The sequence below is a fragment of the Octopus sinensis genome, linkage group LG7, assembly GCF_006345805.1.
Source record: "Octopus sinensis linkage group LG7, ASM634580v1, whole genome shotgun sequence".
NCBI lineage: Eukaryota > Metazoa > Mollusca > Cephalopoda > Octopoda > Octopodidae > Octopus > Octopus sinensis.
In genome coordinates, this window is record NC_043003.1 from 11,945,408 (window position 1) to 11,970,407 (window position 25,000).

A 25,000-nucleotide genomic window follows, 5' to 3' on the forward strand; every position below is an offset into this window, starting at 1 on the left:
GGCAAAAATGCTTAGTGGCATTTCGTCCGCCTTTACGTTCTGAGTTCAAATTCCGCCGAGGTCGACTTTACCTTTAATCTTTTCGAGATCAATAAATTAAGCACCAGTGAAACACTGGGGTGGAGGTAATCGACTAGTCCCCTCCCACCCACCAAATTTCAAGGCCTTGTGCCTTCAGTAAAAAAAGATTATTTTATACACCGGCAATTACGATTCTGACAAAAAATTTTGGGGAAAAATTACATTTTTTTTAAACACACCACTCCCTTAAGGTGGTAACAGATATTCTTCGGAAATTATCTCTCCATGTTGGGGCTGTAAATAACAGCTATTTGTAGAACACACAAACTGGGACAAGTCTAAACAGGTCCGTCTAATTTGCATATGAGCAGCAGACACTGAAGCTGTTAATTCTATAATAATTAAGAAAGTACTATTCAGCAATTTTGAGTAATTTGGAATCTAATTTAAGGTACGCCACCATTAATGAATTTATTTTTAATGAATAGGGGTGGGTTCTGGTCACTTCCTCTCGCAGAAATAGTAGTGGAGCTCAACCAATTCTTTTTTTTTTTTTTTTCGCTCTGTGATAAAAGTCATTGGAAATCTGCGGCCCGCAAGACTTTCTGAATGGCATACCTAAACGAAAAATTATTTTAACAGTTCTTTTTTAGTGTTGCGGCTCGCCTGATAATGATCCAGGTCTCATGCAACTCGCTTCTTGGGAAACGTTGTCCGTACCTAGAGCTTTTATTTGAATAGAATGTAAATTCGTCAAATATATTCGTTGGATTTCTTTTTCCTACGTGGTACTCCATCGTTATATCCCTGAATTGGGGTAAAATTCATTCAAATTTCAAAAAGATAAACGAAAGTAGAGGACGAATAGAGCTACACCCCCCTCCCCCCAAAAAAACCTCCATGTTTTTCGTGGTAATTCAAAAACCACTGGAAACAATTGAAATAATAGGGGTGGGACGAACGAATTTATCTGACAACCCTATTTGCATATTTAATTATGTATGAATGTATATGATTGCATGTTTGCAAACGTAAGCTGATGTATATGTGCGATTATCTATCTATCTATCTATCTATCTATCTATCTATCTATCTATCTATCTATCTATCTATCTATCTACCTACCTACCTATCTATCTATCTATCTATCTATCTATCTATCTATCTATCTATCTATCTATCTATCTATCGACCGAGGTTACCGTGGTCTTTTCCGTATGCTTTTCTTCCCACGGATAAACCTTATCTGTTTCCCCCTTTACACTTTACATCATGGCATTTCTGTGATACACGATCCCTATTGATCGTTTTTTATTTCATTTTATTTATTTATTTATTTATTTATTTTTTCTTTTTACGATCCCTTTTGATCGAAAACCTACCCCACTTTTTATTTTTTTATTTTTTTTCTCCCCAAAAAGAAAAGCTCTACTTTGTAATTTGTCCCGTCTGTGTTCAGCCCTGTGTGGCTAATAAAGAAACATATCTATCTATCTATCGATCTATACACGTGTGTGTAGAGAGAGAGAAAGATATAATAATAATGACATCAGATTTATGCACAAGGTCGGCATTTTTGAGAGAATGGGTAGAAGTCGATACTTTGAAAGGCAAAGTTGACCTTAGCGGAATTTGAACTTAGAACTTAAAGAGCCGAAAGAAGCACTGCAAATCACTTTTCCCAACGCTCTAACAATTTCGCCACTGCGCCGCAGAAATGGCAATGTCTACTGTTCGTTCTAAAGACAGGTCAACCCTGTATCAAACTTATCTGAGATAAAGCATTCCATCTTGGACAAATCCGCCTTTTATTTAGGCATAATGTATCTAGGATTACATTATTCAAGGTGCTGCTTTTCCTTTGAATACATTTAGTAATAATTTCAAGTTGATTTGACTGCTATTTCTAGCAGATCGGGCGACGTGTAGAAGCATCCTGATTGGCTTGAGTGAGGGATTGAAAAGTTTGTTCACGATCATAAGAGCTTGGGTTCGATCTCATTGCATGGTATCTTGGGTCAAATGTCTTTTGCCATGGCCTCGCGTTTAACCCAGGCCATGTCACGAGAAACTGGGTCGACGGAAACTGTACGGAAGCCCGTTGGGGGGTAGATTGTACATTGAACTCAAACCACTCAGCTTTGTCATGCTGGTCCCCTTTGAGGATTATACTAAGGGTATACTGTGGAATACTCGGCCACTTTTTAGGTTTGTTGTTCGGGTGGTTTACTAGTGGTAATAATGGTGCTGGTGGGGAAGGAGGAGGAGGAGGAAGAGGAAAAGAAATGTGCATGATTCAGCATAACCCTGCTACCAGATATCAGTCTTTACACGGACACACACACACACACACACACACACACATGCAGAGTCGTTTGCATCTACACATCCACTTAAACACAAGCCAAACTTCCTATTTCTTATCTGTGTTTGTGAATACATGTGTTTGTATTTACATTTATGAATATGCATGTATGATTGTTTTCACATGTATGTAGATATATTTGCTTTTGTGTGTGTGTGTGTATGTTTTTCTCACTTTCCCTCCCTCCCTCCCTCTCTCTCCCTATACATATATATATATATATAATATAAATTAGAGAGATAAAACCACTATTATGTAACTCAAACAGTGATAGACATAAACCAATACATAACTAACAAATAATATATATTTTTTATAAAACATATGATTTATAACTAGATCTCATATATTGATAATTTATTTTATACTTTTTGAGATCTAGTTATAAGTCATATGTTTTATAAAAAATATATATTATTTGTTATTTATGTATTGGTTTATGTCTATCACTGTTTGAGTTACATAATAATGGTTTTATCTCTAATTTATATTTTATATATTTATACTGTAAAATTTGATTTAATGCTAAATTGAATTTTTCCCTGTAAGTTTGGAGTTATACTTCCTAATATTACTATTATTATTATTATTATTATTATTATTATTATTATATATATATCAGAAATATTAAAGTTCTAAATATCTCATAGAGATATGTACAGTGGTGGAGCGATAGAGTGGTTGTATAATGTCAACTTAACGCGACAGTCCTGGCAAGGCTGACAGGAAGCGTCGATGCTTCCTAGGGCTAAACAGCAGTGGTGTAATTCCCTTACAGGACTGTCACGTTAAGTTTACAGTATACAACCACTCTCTCTCTATATATAAAGAGAGAAGAGATCTGTTGATTCACCAGAAGCATTAAATTGCAAGATTCAAAATTCTTCAATACATTACAACTGAATGGCTCCAGTTTCCAGCCCTCAGTGTTGCTTGTTTCTGATCCTCTCCATTTGTGCAGCTACCTGGATTGAGCATGCACACACACACACACACACACACACACACACACTCATTTTCCAATCACATATCCTCAAAACCCAAGAGCTGTCTTGACTTCAGTGAAAAAGCATTGTCACTTAGCTATAAAAAAATCTGAGTAGTCAGGAGGATTTATTCAACTGGTGCTCCAGCATGGCAACAGTCCATTGCCTGGAACAAGCAAAATATAAAAGATAATATACATCTAAAACTTTTGCAGTTGGTTCATGATGTAAAATTGGGAATGAATACAAAATAGAATGTAAATGTGGGCGTGACTGTGTGGTAATAAACTTGCTTCCCAACCACATGGTTCCCAGTTCAATTCCACAGCATGGCACCTTGGGCAAGTGTCTTCTACTATAGCCACAGGCTGACCAAAGCCTTGTGTGTGGATTTGGTAGATGGGAGCTGAAAGAAGCTCGTCATATATATATGTGTGTGTGTGTGTGTGTGTGTGTATCTACATGTGCATGTGTCTTTGTGTCTGTGGTTGTCACCTCACCACCATTTCACAACCGGTGTTGGTTTGTTTACATCTCTGTAACTTAGCAGTTCAGCAAAATGAAATCGACAGAATAAGAATTTGCCTTAAGAAATAAGACCGGGAGGGTGGGGGTGATTTGTTTGACTAAATCCCACACCACTCAAGGCAGTGCTCCAGTATGGCCGCAGTCAAATGACTGAAACGAGTAAAAGAATAAGAAGAATAATCCAGCTATAATTTAAAGCTTCTGCGTGGGACTTGTCCTGGTTGCTGTTCATGTGATTTGGGTGGGAGAAAAAGAAAAAGAAAGAGCATATGCAACCATTTGTCTAGACATTGCTTCCCATCTGGTTAGTAATTAACGATGCTGTCTTATAAGCCATTAACATAGTATTTAACACACCCTTGAAAGTTACACCTCGCTATAATGATGGAAGAGAAAATAAATTGAAGTGGTTTCTAATTGCCTTTTTGAAACCCCAAATGAATATTTGAGCTCAATATCAGAGATGCTTTGCTACTAGTGTAGCTAGAGTGTGTGCCACTTGGGGTGGCACTTCTATCTGCCACCCTCAGACCCCACAGAAATCGTATATTGCCTACAGCAGACCCAAAAGTTCTGTCTGGGGCAGACCACCCTTCCCAGCTATGCTAGTGTGCTTCGCCCATGCAGAATTAGCAGGAACTATGCAAAGGTATTGCATCACAACATCAAAATCCCTTCTGTATCATCAGCAGATATCTAGGGTCACAAGTGCTTCACCCCTTAACCTGTTTCACTTTGCTTGAGTGGTTGTATAACAAACCTTTTTTTTAACCATTATGAACTTAAGTAACTTGGAAAAAAAAAAAATTTAGATTTCAACATTAATATCTATGTAGCTGTATATATTTCTTCACTGCCCACAGGGGACTACACATAGAGGGGGCAAACAAAGGGATTAAGTCAATTACATCGACCCCAGTACATAACTGGTACTTATTTAATCAACCCCGAAAGGGTCGTTCAGTGTTGAAAAACTTTGCTTGAGAAGGGCAGTGAGAACTGAATAAGGCTCCCATCTGCAGTCTCTCATCAATCAGCTGGTTTCAGCTGTCATGCCCACCACCTCAGTCAGTGGACCTCAATCAATTTTTTTTTCCAAAACTTGTGAGGTCAATGTGGTCAGGGTTCTTTAAAAGTTGAAATAAGTAACAAGTTGCAGGGAAAAGAGAGACAAAGAATGAACATAAAATTAGAGTACCTCTGCAGGTGACATGGTAAACTGCATTTTTCTGTGGTACAATATTATAACTGATTTCCATGTGCACAAAAATTATATTCATAAACAAATATTAGTTGAAATCTTGGCACAAGGTTAGCAATTTCGGGTGAGATTGTCAGTCAATTACACAGACCCCAGTTTATAACTGGTACTTATTTCATCAACCCTGAAAGGATGAAAGGTAAAGTCAACCTCAGTGGGATTTGAACTCAGAACATAATGGCAGACTAAATACCACTAAGCATTTCACCCGACAGGCTCATGATTCTGCCAGCTCGCCGCCTTATATAGCTACATAGGGTAGCAAGCTAATAGGGCAGCAAGCTGGCCGAATCGTTAGCACCCCGGGTGAAATGTGTAGCCGTATTTCGTCTGCCGTTACATTCTGAGTTCAAATTCCGCCACGGTCGACTTTGCCTTTCATCCTTTCGGGGTCGATTAAATAAGTATCTGTTACATACTGGGGTTGATGTAATCGACTAAATCCCTTTGTTTGTTCCCTCTATGTGTAGCCCCCTGTGGGCAGTGAAGAAATATATATAGCTACATAGATATTAATGCTTAATGTTGAAATCTAAATTATTTTTTCCAAGTTGCTTAATTTTATAATGGTTAAAAAAAAGTTTGTTATACAACCACTAGGTCATAAGTTCGGCCCTACTGCATGGCACCTTCGGCAAGTGTAATTGTCTGTAGACTTAGCTTGACCAATAGGTTTCAAGTGAAATTGGTTTGATGGAAACTGTATTGAAGCCTGTCACATGGACTGTATCAGTAATCCAAAGGCACAGCCTTGTCATACACTGTGTCATGCTGTGTCATTCTGTCTGAAAACTGCATTAAGGGTACATGTGTCTGTGGAATACTCAACCATTTACATATAAGTCAATGAGTAGGAAATTCAGTTGACTGAACAACTGAATCTTTATCATTTGATGACAAAAAGCCATCAAGCATCAGATATATCGATTGATAGGAAAGATATAATCCTTTCAATTTTTTACACAGGTACAGCAGTTTTTGAGGAGAGGGGAAAAGTTAATTACATTGTCCCTCAGTACATGGCTGGTACTTATTTCATTGACCCTGAAAGGATGAAAGGCAGAATTTGGGCTTAGAGCATGAAAACAGATGAAATGCTGCTAAGCATTCTACAGTTCTGCCAGTTTTCTAACTTAACTGATTGGAAAGAAATAATTACTACAGTCTTTGATGGCATATAAGATACCATAAATTATAAGATACCATAAATTATAAGATACCATAAATCCTCGAGTATAATCCACATTTTTTTCCCAAATTTAAAGGTCAAAATCCCTTGTGCATACTACATACGGGGATGAAAATGAAAAACATTTTCTAAGCAATGTCCATTTGTTGTCCAGCAATGTTTATTCAGACGCATTTTGTGATGTCGGGCGTGAAAATACCTTAAGCTAAGCCTAAAAGCAATGAAGTCATAAAAGAATCATCCATAACTTGCAGTAAGCAACATTTATTAAAATAAAAGTATTCAGAACACAGAATAACACTTAACAAAAACAATTTGCAAACATATTTACATTCCCATATAACAGTTAAGAACATCACCATTATTCTATTACGCATGTGTGGAAGTGTTTGTTCGACTAGATGCTGCTGGCTTAATTATGCACGACTCAAGTTAGAGAAGTGCGTATTATACACAAGGTTTAGGTTTTTCAGAGGTACAGCCCCCTAAAAATCCCCTGTGTATTATACTTGTATTTTCTCCAACAAAATGTCTCAAAAAACCAACTCTGGTTCTATAACTAACAGGTACTCCATCGGTTTTGATGAGAAGGGTTCCAGTTGATTTAATCAACCGAAGAGCCTGTTTGTGAAATTAATGTGCAAGTGACTGAGTACTCCAGAGCCGGGCATACCTTTAATGTATGCCCGTCTTCTACTATAGCTTCGGGCCAGCCAAAGCCTTGTGAGTGTATTTGGTAGGCGGAAACTGAAATAAGCCCGTCATATGTATATATATGTGTGTGTGTGTGTGTGTGTGTGTCTGTGTTTGTCCCCCCAACATTGCTTGAAAAGTGATGCTGGTATGTTTACGTCCTCATAACTTAGCGGTTCGGCAAAAGAGACCGATAGAATAAGTACTAGGCTTACAAAGAATAAGTCCTGGGGTCGATTTGCTTGACTAAAGGTGGTGCTCCAGCATGGCCGCAGTCAAATGACTGAAACAAGTAAAAGAGTAAAAGAGAATGGTTTCATCCAGAAACTCACATCATCACCTGTTCTTTATAACTGGATCCATCAATACCAAAGTTTGGCTCCGGCAGAGCTGACTGGTAGATTGGGATCACACACCAACAACAGGACAAACCACAAGGCTCACTTCTTCTATGCTTTACACTTTTGATACATATTTTCGTTAATATGCACTGCCTTTGTTGCAATTAATTTCGAAAAATTTTGAAGAATTTTGTATAATAACTTTGTCATTTTTGAGGTGGAATTTGGAACATAAATTAAAAGAACAAATTGATAGAAGATTTTAATTTAGATCACTATAATGCAGGAAATTTGCATTACAGAGCAGCGGTGGTCGTAGGTGGATTGATATCAAACAGGATAATTACTTGATTTTCCTCTCTAGCTTTTCCTTATACAAGCTTCGTCAGCGCACAACCTTATCGTATTAATTAAGGGGGTGGAAGGAGACTAACATACATAAATAGAGTGAATTGCCCCCCCTTAAATGTTCACTAATTACAATAACACTTCAAAAAGAGGTAAATATTTTGCTTTAATGGGTCGGGGTGGGCATGGCTGTGCGGTAAGAAGATTGGTTCCCAGCCACAGATTCAGATTCTTGGGCATATGTCTTCTACTATAACCCTGGGCTGACCAAAGCCTTGTGAGTGGATTTGATTGACAGAAACTGAAAGAACACCATATATACCTATCTATCTATCTGTCTGTCTCCCTGTCTATCTATCTATCTATCTATCTATCTATCTATCTATCTATCTATCTATCTATCTATCTGTCAGTCTGTCAGTTTGTCTGTCTGTCTGTCTATCTATCTATCTATCTATCTATCTGTCTGTCTCCTGTCTATCTATCTATCTATCTATCTATATCTATCTATCTATCTATCTATCTATCTATCTATCTATCTGTCAGTCTGTCAGTTTGTCTGTCTGTCTATCTATCTATCTATCTATCTATCTATCTGTCTGTCTCCCTGTCTATCTATCTATCTATCTATCTATCTATCTATCTATCTATCTATCTATCTATCTATCTATCTATCTATCTGTGTGTGTATGCATGTGTGTATGCATGTGTGTGTGTGTTATAATCTTCTTGCTTTGATACGACATGATATTTGTAAAGAAGTGGCCCCTTTCATGAAGGTGGTGTCCTTCATTTCCAATTTTCCCTGAAGACATCACTGGTCATAAGGAAGCATTATTGCCTAACTTGGAAACAAGTAAGGGTTGGCAACTGGATGGGCATCCAGCTGTCAAACACCTTCCTTGGCAAAATTCTGTCCAAGCCAGGCAAGCAAGGAAAGACGGACATTAAAACAATGATGATGGAAAATACTTCTTGCAAAGAAAACTGAACAAACCATTCCAAATTATTCGAATTAATTAAAAATTGAAAAGCAACATGTAACGAGAACAGAAATCAATCTTTAACAAGTCATTATCGTCGTTATCATCATCCTCATCATCATCATCATCATCATCATCATCATCATTTAATATCTGTTTTCCATGCTGGCATGGGTTGGACAGTTTCACAGGAACTGGCAAGCTGGAGAGTGACACTAAGCTCCATTTGTCTGTTTTGGTATGGATTCTATGGCTGGATGCGCTTCCTAATAACGCTAACCACTTTACAGAGTGTACGCTTTTACTCTTATACTTGTTTCAGTCATTTGCCTGTGGCCATGCTGGAGCACCGCCTTTATTCGAGCAAATCGACCCCAGGACTTATTCTTTGTAAGTCAAGTACTTATTCTATCGGTCTCTTTTGCCGAACCACTAAGTTACAGGGCCGTAAACACATCAGCATCAGTTGTCAAGCAATGTTGGGAGACAATCAAAGACAAACAAACATATACACATCATCATCATCATCATCATCATCATCGTTTAACGTCCGTTTTCCGCGCTAGCACGGGTTGGACACACACACATAAATATATATATATATATATATATATATATATATACACACATATATATATGATGGGCTTCTTTCAGTTTTCATCTGCCAAATCCACTCACAAGGCTTTGGTCAGTCCGAGGCTATAGTAGAAGACACTTGCCCAAGGTGCCACACAGTGAGACTGAACTCAGAACCATGTGGTTGGTAAGCAAGCTACTTACCACACAGCCACTCCTACACCTACTGGGTGCTTTTTACATGGGACCAGCACAGGTGCTTTTCATGTGGCTCTGCATATATCTCAATTCTCTTGTCTACAGATGCTCCATTAAATAGGGTTGCAAGCTGGCAGAATCGATAGACTATAGGAAAAATACTTTGCAGTATTTGTTCTGACTCCTTACATTGAAAGTTCAAATCCTGCTGAGGTCAACTTTACCTTTCACCCTTTCAGCTACAGCAAAATAAAATACCTATCAAATATTTAATGGCTTCAACTAACCCCTCCTTTTAAAATTGCTGGACTTATGCCAAAATTTAAAAAATTAAATAGGAATCTCTAAAGTGTCTTATCCCTTTTGTTAATATATTTCCCTTGAAATAAACTAGCTTTGTGGCAATTAATTCCGAAGCTAATGAAGAATTTAGTAAAATGACTTTGTCGTTATTAACCATTTTCAATCCGAAATTTCTGGTGAAACACACTGCCTTTGTTTCTATTATTTTTGAAAATAATAAAGAATTTAGTAAAATTTTGTCATTAAGATGGTGTTTGAAATATAAATTAATATGGAATTTTGATGGACGGTTTTGATTTAACTCACTTTATAACTGAGAATTTTGTATCAAAGAAATAGGAGCTGGTTTCAGGTGGGTTGATAATCAAAAGGTTCAAATTATTGGCTTAACCTCCTCCAACAGCACCACTACAGCTGAGCCAATGCGAGAGCCTCCATGTGGTTACTCAGCATGCTAGAAATAGTAGCCAAATCTCAGCTGAAGCACACCCTTGGGTGGTATGGTCTAGGCGAGCTGGCAGAAACGTTAGCATGTCGGGCGAAATGCTTAGTGGTATTTCGGCTGCTGTTACGTTGTAAGTTCAAATTCCGCCGAGGTTGACTTTGCTTTTCATCCTTTCGGGGTCGATAAATTAAGTACCAGTTACGCACTGGGGTCAATGTAATCGACTTAACACCTATGTCTGTCCTTGTTTATCCCCTCTATGTGTAGCCCCTTGTGGGTAATAAAGAAATAGGTATGGTTTAGGATATGTTATGTTTGAAAATATGACAGGTTGGTCACTGTTGGAATACTAGCTGTCATCATCATCATCATCTTTTTTATCATCGTCTTTGTCATCATTTGATGTCCATGCTTCTCTCTGCTTGAATAAGGTGTATGGAGTTTATTTTGAGGCAGACTTCTATGGCTAGATGCTCTTCCTATCACCAACTTTTAACTGTTTCTAAGCAACGTAATATTTCCCCATGGGCCAGACATGAGGAAATATTACCTTGCTTAGAAACAAATGAAAATAAATGACATTGCTTGTATGATAGTGGCAATTGTTTGCATATATTACACAATGTCACAACAAAGAAATGCACACACCTATACATATATGCACATATACATACATATATATGTAATAGAATTCTATCAGTTTCTTTCTGCAAAATCTATGACAGGAGCAGAAGACATTTACCCAAGGTGCCCTGCAGTGGGGTTGAACCTAAAACCATGTGGTTAGGAAGCAAACTTCTTACCTCACAGCAACATCTGAGTCTATGTTTAATCAAGGCTGACCTGTGGCTAAACAATACTTAGTCTTCACTGATAACATGACCACCCTCGAGTTTTGCTCTCTCTCTCTCTCTCTCTCTCTCTCTCTCTCTCTTCTGTATTTGTCTGTCTCTCTTTCTCTTTCTTTCTCTCTCTCTCTCTCTCTCTCTCTCTCTCTCTGTCTATTTATAGATAGATAGATGTGTCTATATGTATAGACGGATATATGTAAATATAGATAAATAGAGAGAGAGATAGATGTATCTATATATATATACATAAATATAGATAGATAGATTTGTGTATATATATATATATATATATATATATATAAATATAGATAGACATTAAAGATATGTGTTTGTGTATATTGTTGATGTCATAACAATTTATAAATTTTTGAGAGAATGAGAAATAATTCTTTTTTGGAATTGCATCTCGAAGTACAGAAATGCTATAAAAAGAAAACATGTAAATACAACACTTTTGAGTCGAAAAAAGTTAAAGGGCAAAAGGTGTTAAAGACATTAAAACAAGTTCAGAGCACTTCCTACAGTATCTGGTACTGAAGAGTGCAAAATAGCTCAAAATGACCCTATCTGTCCATGCCTTTGACATGCTATTATTTATAGCATTTATATGCTTCAATTGACATTAAAACAAGTTCAGAGCACTTCCTACAGTATCTGGTATTGAAGAGTGCAAAATAGTTCAAAATGACTCTATCAGTCCATGCCTTTGACATGCTATTATTTATAGCATTTATATGCTTCAATATATATGAATGATATTTGGTGCCTTATATTGTTATAAGGAGACTTATATTGATATAAAGGCAGCTCCATTTATGTTGTTTGTTGTTTCACTTTATAATTCATTATGTGTTCTGTCTATTTCCAGTGTTAAACTACTAAGAACATGATGCAGCTGTTTACGCAGCAAATCCTCAACGAAACGCCACGCAGCAATATCACATCATTAAGCTGTCCCATTCAATCATCACCAAACACATCATTAAGCTGTCCAACACCTGTTATGCCAGCTAACTTGGGTATGTACACAGTTATTTGCTCTTGTTTTTAATATCATCACCATCATCATCATCATCATCGTCATAATCATCATTGCCATCATCATCATTTAATGCCCATGTCCTTTCCATGCTTGGAAAGGACAGAATTTGTTGAGGTAGATTTTTTTACGCAGCTGGATGCCTTCCCTGTCACAAACCCTCAGCTGATTCCAAGCCATGTAATATTTCTCCAAAGCCAGACAGATGTGTTTTTTCACAGAAATCTGGAAATGAACATCATTTGCATTATAACGATGCTCATTTATTATCATCATGTGATGTCAAAATAAGGTTACACACACACACACACACATGTATAGGGCCTCTTTCAGTTTTCTCCTACCAAATCCACTCACAAGGAAGATTCTTCCCCAAGATGCTGCACAGTGGAACTGAAGCTGAGACCATATTGTGAGGAAGCAAGCTTCTCAACCTCACAATCATGTCTGCATCTATATACATATATATATATATAGCAATAATAAATCTCTGAACGAGGTATAAACAGTAGCTGCACAACAACGTGAAGTATATTTACCACCTAAATGTGACTAGCCCTTAAGAGTTGATGCTACTGTAGCTTGTAGCCCCAGGAGAACATCTTCTCCAGCTGGCTATTGACACACTTTCTGTGCCCTATATATATATATATATATATACACATTCACATATATATATACACACATATATATATATAATCAAACCATCTCAAGTGTAACTGTCCGAAATGGTCATGACTTCTGGTACTTGACTGAAGAAAGAAAACCAAGAATGACCCATCTTTTTTGCCTGTCCTTCTAATTGTTGTTCCTCTTATCCGCCTTTGTGTCGTCTATCTGTCGGAACATTTTACTGCCCTCTATTGTGTTTTTGTTCCATTTATATTTTGATGTTCTCATTTGTAAAATGAATAAATAATCTAACATTATAATATCCGAAAGTTGATGAACAAACTAAATTTGTTTCTCCATTTCCTTATTTGTATTATAAATTTACGGTAAAAATATTTCTTTATCTTCACCTGTTTAATACAATAAATGACTTAATTGCATTACAATTAAAAACATTTGTGTATTAAGAATTTGGGTACTTTACCAACAGTTTGGATAAATGATATTCAATAGTGGGGTACACCCATAACCCCTAACTTAATTTGTACTATATATATATACACAAACATACACACAAGTGAGTAGACAAATGAAAGAAAGTGGCACGGAACACATTTGGCAGGAGTTACAATTCTTTTACTCTTCTCTTGATCAGTCAAACTGTTATTAAAATACATGAATATAAATATTGAAAGCCAAATATTCTATGGAATGGAATATTTTCCATACATGCTCGTGCTACATGGACAAACACCCAGTACACTCTGTGAAGTGGTTAGCATTAGGAAGGGCATCCAGCCCTAGAAACCATGCCAAAACAGACATTTGAATCCTGCTGCAACTTCCGGCCTTACCAGCTCCTGGTAAGCCATCCATCCATGCCAACAGGGAAAACAGACTTATATGATGGTGATGATGTATAATTGGAAAATACAGCCACTCGTCCACTGATGAATTAGAATGTTTTCCAGCTCCTTAATTAGTTAAACTACTACTCCTTACTGTTATTTATTTGTTTTCTTGTTTCCTCTCTTATAGCTAAATCACCACATCTCTGGACGAAAGATGAGGTAGGGGCTTGGTTAGCATGGTGTTCTGAGGAATATTCCATAGATTCTGTGAATCCAGAACGTTTCAGCATGAATGGTAAGATTTCACCTTTTTTGTAAATATTCATGAAAGCGTGTGTGAGTGATTGAGTGAGTCCAGTGGACAATTTGCTAACAGAGACAACAACAACAATGTCACTGCTTGTAACTCAGTTATTTTCAGAGACCGACATTCATACGGACTTACACAAACATACACATACATGCATGCATGCACACACACTCAACAGAATTATTTCAGTTTCTTATTTCTTTATTGCCCACAAGGGGCTAAACATAGAGGGGACAAACAAGGACAGACAAAAGGAATTAAGTCGATTACATCGACCCCAGTGCATAACTGGTACTTAATTTATCGACCTCGAAAGGATGAAAGGCAAAGTCGATCTCGGCGGAATTTAAACTCAGAACGTAGTGGCAGACGAAATATCTATTTCTTTACTATCCACAGGGGGCTAAACATAGAGGGGACAAACAAGGACAGACAAAGGGATTAAGTCGATTACATCGACCCCAGTGCATAACTGGTACTTAATTTATTGACCCTGAAAGGATGAAAGGCAAAGTCGACCTCGGCGAAATTTGAACTCAGAACGTAATGGCAGAGAAAATACTTAATATTTTGCCCGTCGTGCTAACATTGCTGCCAGCTCGCTGCCTTAATTGTTTCAATTTCTGTCCCCTAAATCCTCTTACAAAGTTTTGGTCGACCTGCTCGTATGCTAGAAAATATTTTCTCAAGTTGCTTTGAAGTGGGATTGAACCTGACACCATGTGATTGAATTGTTAGAATTTCTTAACAACACAGCCTCATAGCAATGGTACATTCTTGATGAACCAAAATGCATGGTAGATTCACTGAAAACAAAGTTCCAGCCACAATTGTTTGATTTTTCACTTTGTGAAAGCATACGGAGATCTATAAACCCTAAATTCAATTTACCCCCTTTTTTTTTCCTGACTACAACAGACATAGGCCTCCTACCACCACCACCGTAAAGGCAGTACCACAATGTGGATACAACAGTGTAAAGGGGTGTGGGGTGTCTGAAAAGACTAAAAGTGTAATGAGAGACACTTTGATTAGACATGACAGGCACATGTTCAGATTGGGTAGCCTCTGCATCAATCATCCCTAACCACTCTTGTCAGGAAGGGCCTGGAAATGTCAGGAATATTGTCCCTAATTCTCTAACTTCTATAAAAAGAAAATGAATAAAAAAAGTCACTGATATTTAATGGCCTGACACTATGTTTTGTCAGACAAAATTAGTCGTATATTAAACGTGTGTACATGTCTATACACACACACACACATATGTATATGTTTGTATTTATTTGGGTTCTTGTAGTATATGGTTATATGTGTGTATATCTTTCATCTTTGACTTGCTTTCAGTCTTTCACTGTGGCCATGCTGGGGCATTGCCTTGACAAGTTTACCAGAAAGAATTGTAAATGTAGTACTTATTCTCTCAGTCTCGTTTGCTGAACTGCTAGGTTACAGGGATGTAAACATACTAATATTGGTTGTCAAGCAATGGTGGGGAGACAAACACAGACACAAATACATAGATACATACATACTTATATATATATATATATATACAATGGGCTTCTTTCAGTTTCCCTCTACTAAATCCATTCACAAGGCTTTGCTTAACCCAAGGCTATAGTAAAAGACACTCACCCAAGGTGCCACACCATGGGACTGAACCTGGAACCACATGGTTAAGAGGCAAGCTTCTTATTTCTTTATGGCCTACAAGGGGCTAAACATAGAGTAGAGAAATGTCTTGTTTTCATAAGTTTTGAATTAAAATCTTCCACCAAACTTTAGTTATTTTACTAAATCCTTTGTTAGATTTAAAGTAATTGAAACAAACACAGAATATCTCAAAATAAATACCGTAACAAAAGGGTTAAGCATATTTATGCGTGTATGTATGTCAAGCGTTATTTTTTCTTCTTTGGGTTTCCTTTCATTAACCTCGCTATTTAATGATTTGTCTTTCAATATTATTTTCAGGTCGTGCTGTGTGCCTCCTAAACAGAGATGATTTCATGCAAAGAGCTCCAGAAGTTGGTGATCTCCTCTATAACACATTACAGATCCTTATCAAACAGTCAAGTAAAAGTAAGTATTGATCAGAAATTCATATGCGGGAAAAATGAACAGAAAAGTGGGGACACACACATACATATACTTCTTATGATAGCATGAAATTGTAACATTACCATTAACTTCTTAGGCATGATTAGCACATGTGAAACTGGTTGACTATGTAAATATTTTATTTCATAAGTGTGTGTGTGTGTATATATATATACTTTCCAATTTTACTTTGTTTTATATATATACATACTTATGAAATAATATACATACATATACATACATATCTATCTATCTATCTATCTATATATATATATATATATATATATATATATATATATTTAACAATTAAGGATAACTTCTTAATAAGGAATCTTAACAAGAAATTATCAGGTAGATAGCGTGAAAAACCTCATAAAAGAAAAATTTCGAAAATAATTCTTTCTTATTGAACATATTAATTTATATATAGAGGGCATTATTACACATACATGCCACACGGCTTTGACGGTACGGGGTCGTTTATTTATGATATGTTCAGAATCAGTCTTGCTGATGAGTACGGTCGCAACTGCGGTAAGTACAAAATCACAGGTGATACAAGACTAAATTCATTTTTTAAATGTCTTGCTTTGAAAAAATTGCATTGGGTATGATTAGTAAAATTTTTTGGTAGAAATGACAAATGTCCCTCTTAGCGTGTGGCATGTATGTGTAATAATGCCCTCTATATATAAATATATATATATATATATATATATATAAAACAAAGTAAAATTGGAAGGTACCGCACAAGTATCATCCAACATAAAACTTCTGTGCATTTCGCTTCTTTTTATATTTTTTGCTATAACTTAAGATGTGGAGGAATTTTTTAAAACCTTTTCACTATATATATATATATATATATATAATATATATATATATGATGATAAAAATAATTTGAGGGAATATTATTCCTAACTTACAGGGAAAAATTCAATTTAGAAATACTAAATCAAATTTCACAAAATATAATATATATATAAAAATTAGAAAAAACCACCTTTTATCAATTCAAAATGAATTAAATTACACCATCTAGAAAATTACATATAATAGAAATATTAAATATTAAATAATTTTATATTTAATATTTCTATTATATGTAATTTTCTAGATGGTGTAATTTAATTGTTCATTTTGAATTGATAAAAGGTGTTTTTTTTCTAATTTACATATATATATATATATATATATATACATACATATATCAATCAAATGCACTTCTCTATGTGTGTGTGTGTGTGTATGTAAACTTAATGAAAATAAATCTTGTTTGACTTATAATTGTATTTCTTCATCTTTGCAGATTTTATTCCATCCATCCCACAAGTTCATCCGTCACTCATCATTATGCCAAGCAGTCCAACACTTCAAAATGCACCAAATCACCATTTCAATGTACCTATTTTATCTCCTATTCAATCAGCACCTTCATTGTCAGTCCCAGAATGCTACTCGCAAAACATTCCAAACCTCAGAAGTAAGATCCAGTTTATTTTCCGTTCTATCAAAAAAGTTGTATTATTTGCATCACTATTTGGTACTGATGGGGTTGTGTGGTTTTAAAAGTTTACTTCCCAATCTCATAGCTTCAGGTTCAATTCCACTGTCTTCTACTTTAACCCCTGAGTCAAGAAAAGCCTTGTGAATGGATTTGGGAGATAGAAACTAAAAGAAGCCCATTTTGTGTGTGTGTGTGTGTGTGAACATATAAGCAGGTTCCACACAGTTCCTGTCTAACAAATTCACTCTCAATGCCTCAGTTGGCCTCAGGCTATAATAGAAAATACTAGCACGATGTGCTGCTAAGTAGGATTGAACCCAAAAATGCGTGGTTGCAAAGTGAGCTTTCTTAACCACACAGCTATGCCTGTGCTTATCTATTTGAGTAGTTTGTATAAGGAGCTGAGCAAAAGGGTATAAAATTTGAATTTATCTCAAGCGTGACTCGAATAAACAATACCGAGGAACATAAATAACAGCAAAGTATTGATATTCATCATCCTTGTTCACCTTCAGGGCTATTTATTTCACCTGGTTTTGAGGTATATAGTGTTTTCGTTAACACTCTACATCTTAACAGGATTTTTTGTCCATGAAATGCTGCTGCTTGAATGCATTTAAACAGAACACATTTAAAAAAGCTGCATTTAACTCAAAACTTATTTTTGTATATACATATATGTATGTATATGTATGTGAAGGCACATGGCCTAATGGTCAGGGTCTTGTTCTCACAACTGCTAGACCATGGGTTCAATTCCCAGACTAAGCAGCATGTTGTGTTCTTAAGCAAAACACTTTATTTCATGTTGCTCCACTGTAAATGGGTGACCATACAATCAACTAGTCTTCTGATCAGGGAAATGTCGGCCTGCTTTTCTAGCCAGTAGGGTGGCATCACTCAAAGCTAGAATGATGCAAAGCGCATTGTGACCAGTGATGTATAACAACATCCAATAGTCTGGTTGATCATGTGATCAGATCATATGCATATATATATATATATATATATATATATATATATATATAAGTTCAGCAAAAATTTAGATTCAAATGAATATGGTACTTAATTTAGATGCACCAGAATTTTGAATGGTGTTATCCATAAAAATCCTTGGGGTGATTATAATCAAAATGAGCAACAAGAATGACTCTGGTAATTTGGTACGATCATTTCGTACTACATCATTTTATTAAATGTTGTATATATATATATATATACATATGGATGATGAGTAAAAAAAATGATGATGACAATGATGATTAGACAAATTATGATTAAATGATATTTAATTTGACTTTTACTTTCTCTTTACCTCAGATGTTTCCAGTCCACCCAGCTGTACAGATGGCGAAAGTGTACCATCAGAATCCAGTTCTGTTACAGACAACGAAGGTAGGTTCTTGCATTTCTAAATTACTGTTGATGGAAGGGAGCACCGCAAAATGGTGATGCCCTGTTGTCAAGTATGTTGTGCAGTTTCAATTTCTGGTTAAACAGTTCTACTTCTACGGTTCTATGTTTAAGAGATGAGGAATTATGTACATTATTTACATTTAGCGGATATTTATCTTCATCTTGTTTGTTATTAACACAATGTTTCAGCTGATATACCTTCCAGCCTTCATCAGGTGTCTTGGGGACATATGGCGTAGTGGTTAAGAGCGTGAGCTACTAACGCCAAAGTTCTGAGTTAGATTCCAAGCAGTGATCTGAACAATAACAATAATAATAATAATAATAATAACATTGAAAAATACCTTAGGAATGAGAACCCAGGTTCGAAATTTCCCCAAGACACCTGAAGAAGGCTGGAGGGTATATCAGCCGAAACGTTGTGTTAACAACAAACAAGATGAGGACAAATATCCGTCAAATGTAAATTCCACTTCTCTTCATTATCAACATCATCTTCATCATTTAATGACCATTGTCTATGCTGGTATGAGTCAGATGCTTTGACCAGGGCTGGTAAACTGAGGGGCTGCACCAGACTCCAGTGTCATTTGGCATGGTTTCTATGGCTGGATATCCTTCCTAATGCCAACGACTCCAAGAGTGTAATGGGTGCTTTTACATGCCACTGGCATGAGGGCCAGTCAGGCAGTACTGGGAACAGCCACACTCAAATGGTGCTTTTTACGTGCCACCTGCACAGGAGCCTTCATAATATCCTTCCTAATGCCAACCACTCCAAGAATGTAATGGGTTCTTTTATGTGTCACCAGCATGGGTGCCATTTGCATGGCACCAGTTTCTGCCATAGCTATGATTTCACTTGGCTTGATGGGTTTTCTTTTCAAGCACAGCATATTGCACAAAGGTTTCAGTCATTTGTCATTGCTTCCACAAGGCCCAATGCTTGAAAGATGCTTTTTTGCATGGGGGCCAGTTACATGTCGCCAGCATCAGCCACTACTACAATTTCACATGGCTTAACAGATCTTCTCCTTTGTAATTGATTCCCAAGTAGAGAGGGATGGTTCTACTCAGGCAATCTTGATTTTTCAAATGACAAACTGATGAAACTGTTAATGGTGACCTCATGAGCTCTTTAAACATACAGGATATGTTTTTCAGTAACTGTTATCTCAGTCTGTTTGGCTGATAACAGACACCACTCCTATACTCCTTAGTAGAGTGTCTGCAGTAATTATCATTATCAATATTGGCACTATACATGCATATGCGCGCGTGTGTGTGTGTGTGTGTGACTTTCTCTTGACATCATGTGATTGTTGTAAATGAGTGTCACTGTCATACAAGCAGTGTCATTCCTTTCCAACATTCTGTGAAATTATGTCTGGCCATAGGGTTAGTGATAGGAAGGGCACCCAGCTGTAGGAAATCTGTCTCAATAAAATCCGTCTAACCCAGGCAAGCATGGCAAAATGGACATTTAGATGATAATGATGATGGTGGTGGTGGTGGTGGTGATTGTCAGTATTTGAACTCTGAGAGGTGTTTTAAATGCTGTAAAAACACCCTCTGTAGAATTGGCAACCTCTAGGATATCAAAACCTATGAGAAATAATGTTTCTATTTTTTGTATTAAAACTCATTTTTTGTAAGGCATGCTTATTTGATGGACTTGTTTTCTAAAGAAAAAGTTACAAGATATCTCCCCCAGATCCTTTATGTGAAGTTGAGCTTCCCAAAAGCTTTAATTCACTAAAAACATTTTTTCTTGAATATGAACTGCTGAAATTAGGGTGCATCTTATATGCTAATATGTCCATGTGTCTTTTATGCCATCAAATAATTATTAAATATAATCTATTAGATTATATTTAATAATTATTTCTACTCTAGGAACAAGGCCTCTGAGATCCACTTTGCCCCTGAGATCCACTTTGCCCCTGAGATCTTCTTTGCCCCTGAGATCCACTTTGCCTCTGAGATCCCCTTTGCCCCTGAGATCCACTTTGCCCCTGAGATCCACTTTGCCTCTGAGATCCCCTTTGCCCCTGAGATCCACTTTGCCTCTGCGATCCACTTTGCCTCTGCAATCCCCTTTGCCTCTGAGATCCACTTTGTCTCTGAGATCCACTTTGCCTTTCATCTATTTATCTTCATCACTATCGTCATCATCAGTGAAGGCACATGACTCAGTGGTTTGGGAATTTAGCTTGCAATCGTATAGTCATGAGTTCAATTCCCAGTGATGTTTGTATCTACGACCAAGTCACTTTATTTCACATTGCCCCAGTCTACTCAGCTGGCAAAAATGAGTAGTACCTGTAATTCAAAAGGGCCAACCTTATCACGTTCAGTGTCACGCTGAATCTCCCTGAAAATTATGTTAAGGGTACATATGTCTGTTAAGGCGGCGAGCTGGCAGAAACGTTAGCCCACCGAGTGAAATGCGTAGCGGTATTTCGTCTATCATTACGTTGTGAGTTCACATTCTGCCGAGGTCAACTTTGCCTTTCATCCTTTCGGGGTCGATTAAATAAGTACCAGTTACGCACTGGGGTCGATATAATTGACTTAATCCGTTTGTCTGTCCTTGTTTGTCCTCTCTGTGTTTAGCCCCTTGTGGGTAGTAAAGAAATAGGTACATATGTCTGTGGAGTGCTCAGCCACTTGCACATTAATTTTACAACCATGTTATTCTTCTGTTGATTGGATCAACCAAAACCCTCATCGTCGTAACCAGAACCATCATCGTCCAAACTTACCCTTTTTTATGTCACATGTTTTACCTGTTCCTGCTCAATGTTGTTTATTTTCCAATATTACAGATATGGAAACACAAGATCTCCAAGAAGCCGATTCTAAAGAAAATAACAACTTTGAAACAAATTCAGAACCACAAAATGGCATGCATACAACAAAGCGAGACTCAGGTATGTAGTCTTAGACTAATTTGTTTAGGAACATCTTAATATTTAACCCTTTAGTGTTTAATCCAGTCATATCCTGCCCAAATATTCTACCTGTTTTATGTTAAAACTGACCACATCCAACCTCTCACACCTACCCTACAATGTCATTCTAAAAATATACAAAAACACCATAATGCATGATTGGTTTTAAAACCATATGAACAAATAAGCAAAATTTTTGACAAAGAAATCTGAATGCTAAAAGGTTAAGAAAAATGTATGTATACCTACTTTTTCTCTTTCCATCATGTGTGTGGTGATGGTGGTGGGGTTTAGAATTCCAAACGAGAAAAAGAGGTACTTAATACATGTTGTGCAAATTATTTGCTTATATAAAATCAAACTTTGATGATTCAACTCAAATATCCTGAATTAATCCATGAAAATCTGAGTAGCTGGGGAATGAACTTTATCAGGTGACGAGCTGGCAGAAATGCTAGTTAAGGCGATGAGCTGGCAGAAACGTTAGCACACCGGGCGAAATGCTTAGCGGTATTTCGTCTGCCGTTACATTCTGAGTTCAAATTCAAATTCCTCCGAGGTCGACTTTGCCTTTCATCCTTTCGGGGTTGATAAATTAAGTACCAGTTACGCACTGGGGTCGATATAATCATCTTAATCCCTTTGTCTGTCCTTGTTTGTCCCCTTTACGTTTAGCCCCTTGTGGGCAATAAAGAAATAAGGGAATGAACTTTATATAAATATATTTACACACATATGCACACACACACACACACACATGTAGATATATTTATAGACAACAGGCTTCCACACAGCTTCCATGTATCAAATTCCTTCAAAAGGCTTTTGAAAGACACTTGCCCAAGGTGCTGCACAGTGGGATTGAACTTGAATCCACATTGTTGTGAAGTGAGCTTCTTAAACCACACAGCCATGCCTGCACCTATGTTGTTTATAAGAGTGTTTCAAAAATATTTCCTTCTAATTTTTTTGCAGATTGTCGCTTGCTATGGGAATTCATCTACCATTTGTTATTGAACAAAAAAAACAGCAGCTTCATTTGCTGGGAAGATGAACAACAGTATATATTTCGAATTGTTAACCCCCATGGCCTTGCTGAATTGTGGGGGGCACAGAAGAGCCGTTCAACCATGACCTACGAAAAGCTTTCACGTGCCCTACGCTATTATTACAAAATGGATATCATCAGGAAAGTACCTGGAAAACGGCTGACATATCAGTAAGTTTCAATCATTTTATTTATATTGCCTTTTTTTAGGTTGCCATGTATCTCTGCTTTAGCTAGACATCTCTGCTTCTCCATCTAGCCTCTTGATACCTGGCATAGAGCCATCGTCCTCCTCTCGAATACTTGCCCCCACTTTGTTAAGGGGAGTGGGCTTTTATTTAAGTCTTTTTCTGCTCTTCTCTTGTCTAGCAAGTTGCATAGTGACCTCACTTGTACTAGTTTCATGAGACAAGCATCCAACTGTAGAAACATTACCAAAGCTGGCTCTGTCAAACTGCTCACCCCATGCCACTATGGAAAATGGTCATTAAATGACAATACTGTGGCTGATGATGATGATATTTAAGAGAGTAAGGATGATGTATTTAGAAAAAATGGTGAAGCATCAAAATGAATGCCTCACAAGTATTTTAGTATGGTAAATTCAACCCATCTTTTTAGCAGTTTCAGGAGTTCTTCATGAATATTGGCCTTCATCAACTGATTAAGTTATTAACCCTCAAAAACAGGAAAACCTTGAAGGATGTTGTATATATGTATATGTATATATATATATATTATATATATATATATATATAATATATATATATATATATATATGTAGGTCCCGGGTTGAGTCGGGGTTAACCACAGTAAATAAGTACTCAATACATAGCAGAGTAAATTAATTTATTTTATAGAAGGAGCTTCTACAGGACTAGAACTGTTTCATTCAAATGAAATCATCAGGAAGCCTGATGATTTCATTTGAATGAAACAGTTCTAGTCCTGTAGAAGCTCCTTCTATAAAATAAATATATATATATATATATATATATATATATATATATATATAAGAGAAAAAAACTGTTAATTTTTTTTTTTTTACAGTTTTTTTCTCTTATGGGGTTTTTCACGCTAACTACTCGATAATTTCTTGTTAAGATTTCTTATTAAGATTTTATCCTATTTTTTAAATATATATATATATTATATATATATTTATATGTGTGTGTGTGTGTGTGTTTGTCCCCACCAACATCGCTTGACAACTGATGCTGGTGTGTTTACATCCCTGTAACTTAGCAGTTCGGCAAAAGAGACCGATGGAATAAGTACTAGGCTTACAAAGAATAAGTCCTGGGGTCGTTTTGCTCGACTAAAGGTGGTGCTCCAGCATGGCCGCAGTCAAATGACTGAAACGAGTAAAAGAGAGAGAATAAGAGAGCCTTTAACATTTTAAAAAAATAGAAATTCATAATCTAAATATATTTATCTGTATTTTTTTTCTTTCTTTCCAGATTTATGCACCCACCGAAAGACATAAAGAAGGGTCAGCGTGGTGCCCGACCACAGTATAAGACAGATTCATACAATTCCATGACAAATTCTTCGTATGTGAAACACCTGTCATTGTCACAAGCCAATGTAAACAACGTCTACCAGTTGAACCAACCATCTCATTTGATGGATAATATGGTACCGGAGATTCGAGAACCTTCTGTAGACAATGGTGTTAATTGTCACACGAGCAAAACAGTCTCAAATAACATTGTTTTGCTGCCATCTTCTCAAGATTTAAATGGCACAAATTTTTTCACGAACTGCTCCATGGTTGTTAATGGTAATGGAGAAGATAATTTACTGATGAAAAAAATATCTCAGATTTCCGTGGAAAACTCAACAAAACCGTCAAATCTTAACGAATCAAGGCCAAAATTTATCCTTCCAAATCCAGACTTTATAAAGAGGTCTTCCTCTCCTTCCGTAATCCCAGCCGTTCCGAGCACACCATCCCCATCACTGCCATCGCTAATGACTAACACAAGCACCAGCCCCATCACCACTACTACTCCCATCACACCCACCACCTTAACGATACCCGTTACATCAGCTACAACAACAGAAACCAA

The 25,000-nt window shown here is 36.7% G+C and overlaps 1 protein-coding gene across 3 annotated transcripts in view; it reads left to right on the plus strand.

The window, feature by feature from the left end:
• LOC115214196 (transcription factor ETV6) overlaps positions 1-25,000 on the plus strand; it is a 50,324-nt gene that overhangs the window by 4,335 nt on the left and 20,989 nt on the right. For all 3 annotated transcript variants that reach the window (XM_036504511.1, XM_036504512.1, XM_029783297.2), the window contains exons 2-9: positions 11,957-12,107; positions 13,778-13,885; positions 15,878-15,985; positions 17,313-17,486; positions 18,831-18,905; positions 21,755-21,859; positions 22,856-23,099; positions 24,389-25,000. The exon at positions 24,389-25,000 is cut by the window's right edge. In XM_036504511.1, coding sequence (XP_036360404.1) covers positions 11,975-12,107; positions 13,778-13,885; positions 15,878-15,985; positions 17,313-17,486; positions 18,831-18,905; positions 21,755-21,859; positions 22,856-23,099; positions 24,389-25,000 — 1,559 coding nt within the window. In that variant the 5' untranslated portion in view covers positions 11,957-11,974. The remainder of the gene's footprint in view (positions 1-11,956; positions 12,108-13,777; positions 13,886-15,877; positions 15,986-17,312; positions 17,487-18,830; positions 18,906-21,754; positions 21,860-22,855; positions 23,100-24,388) is intronic.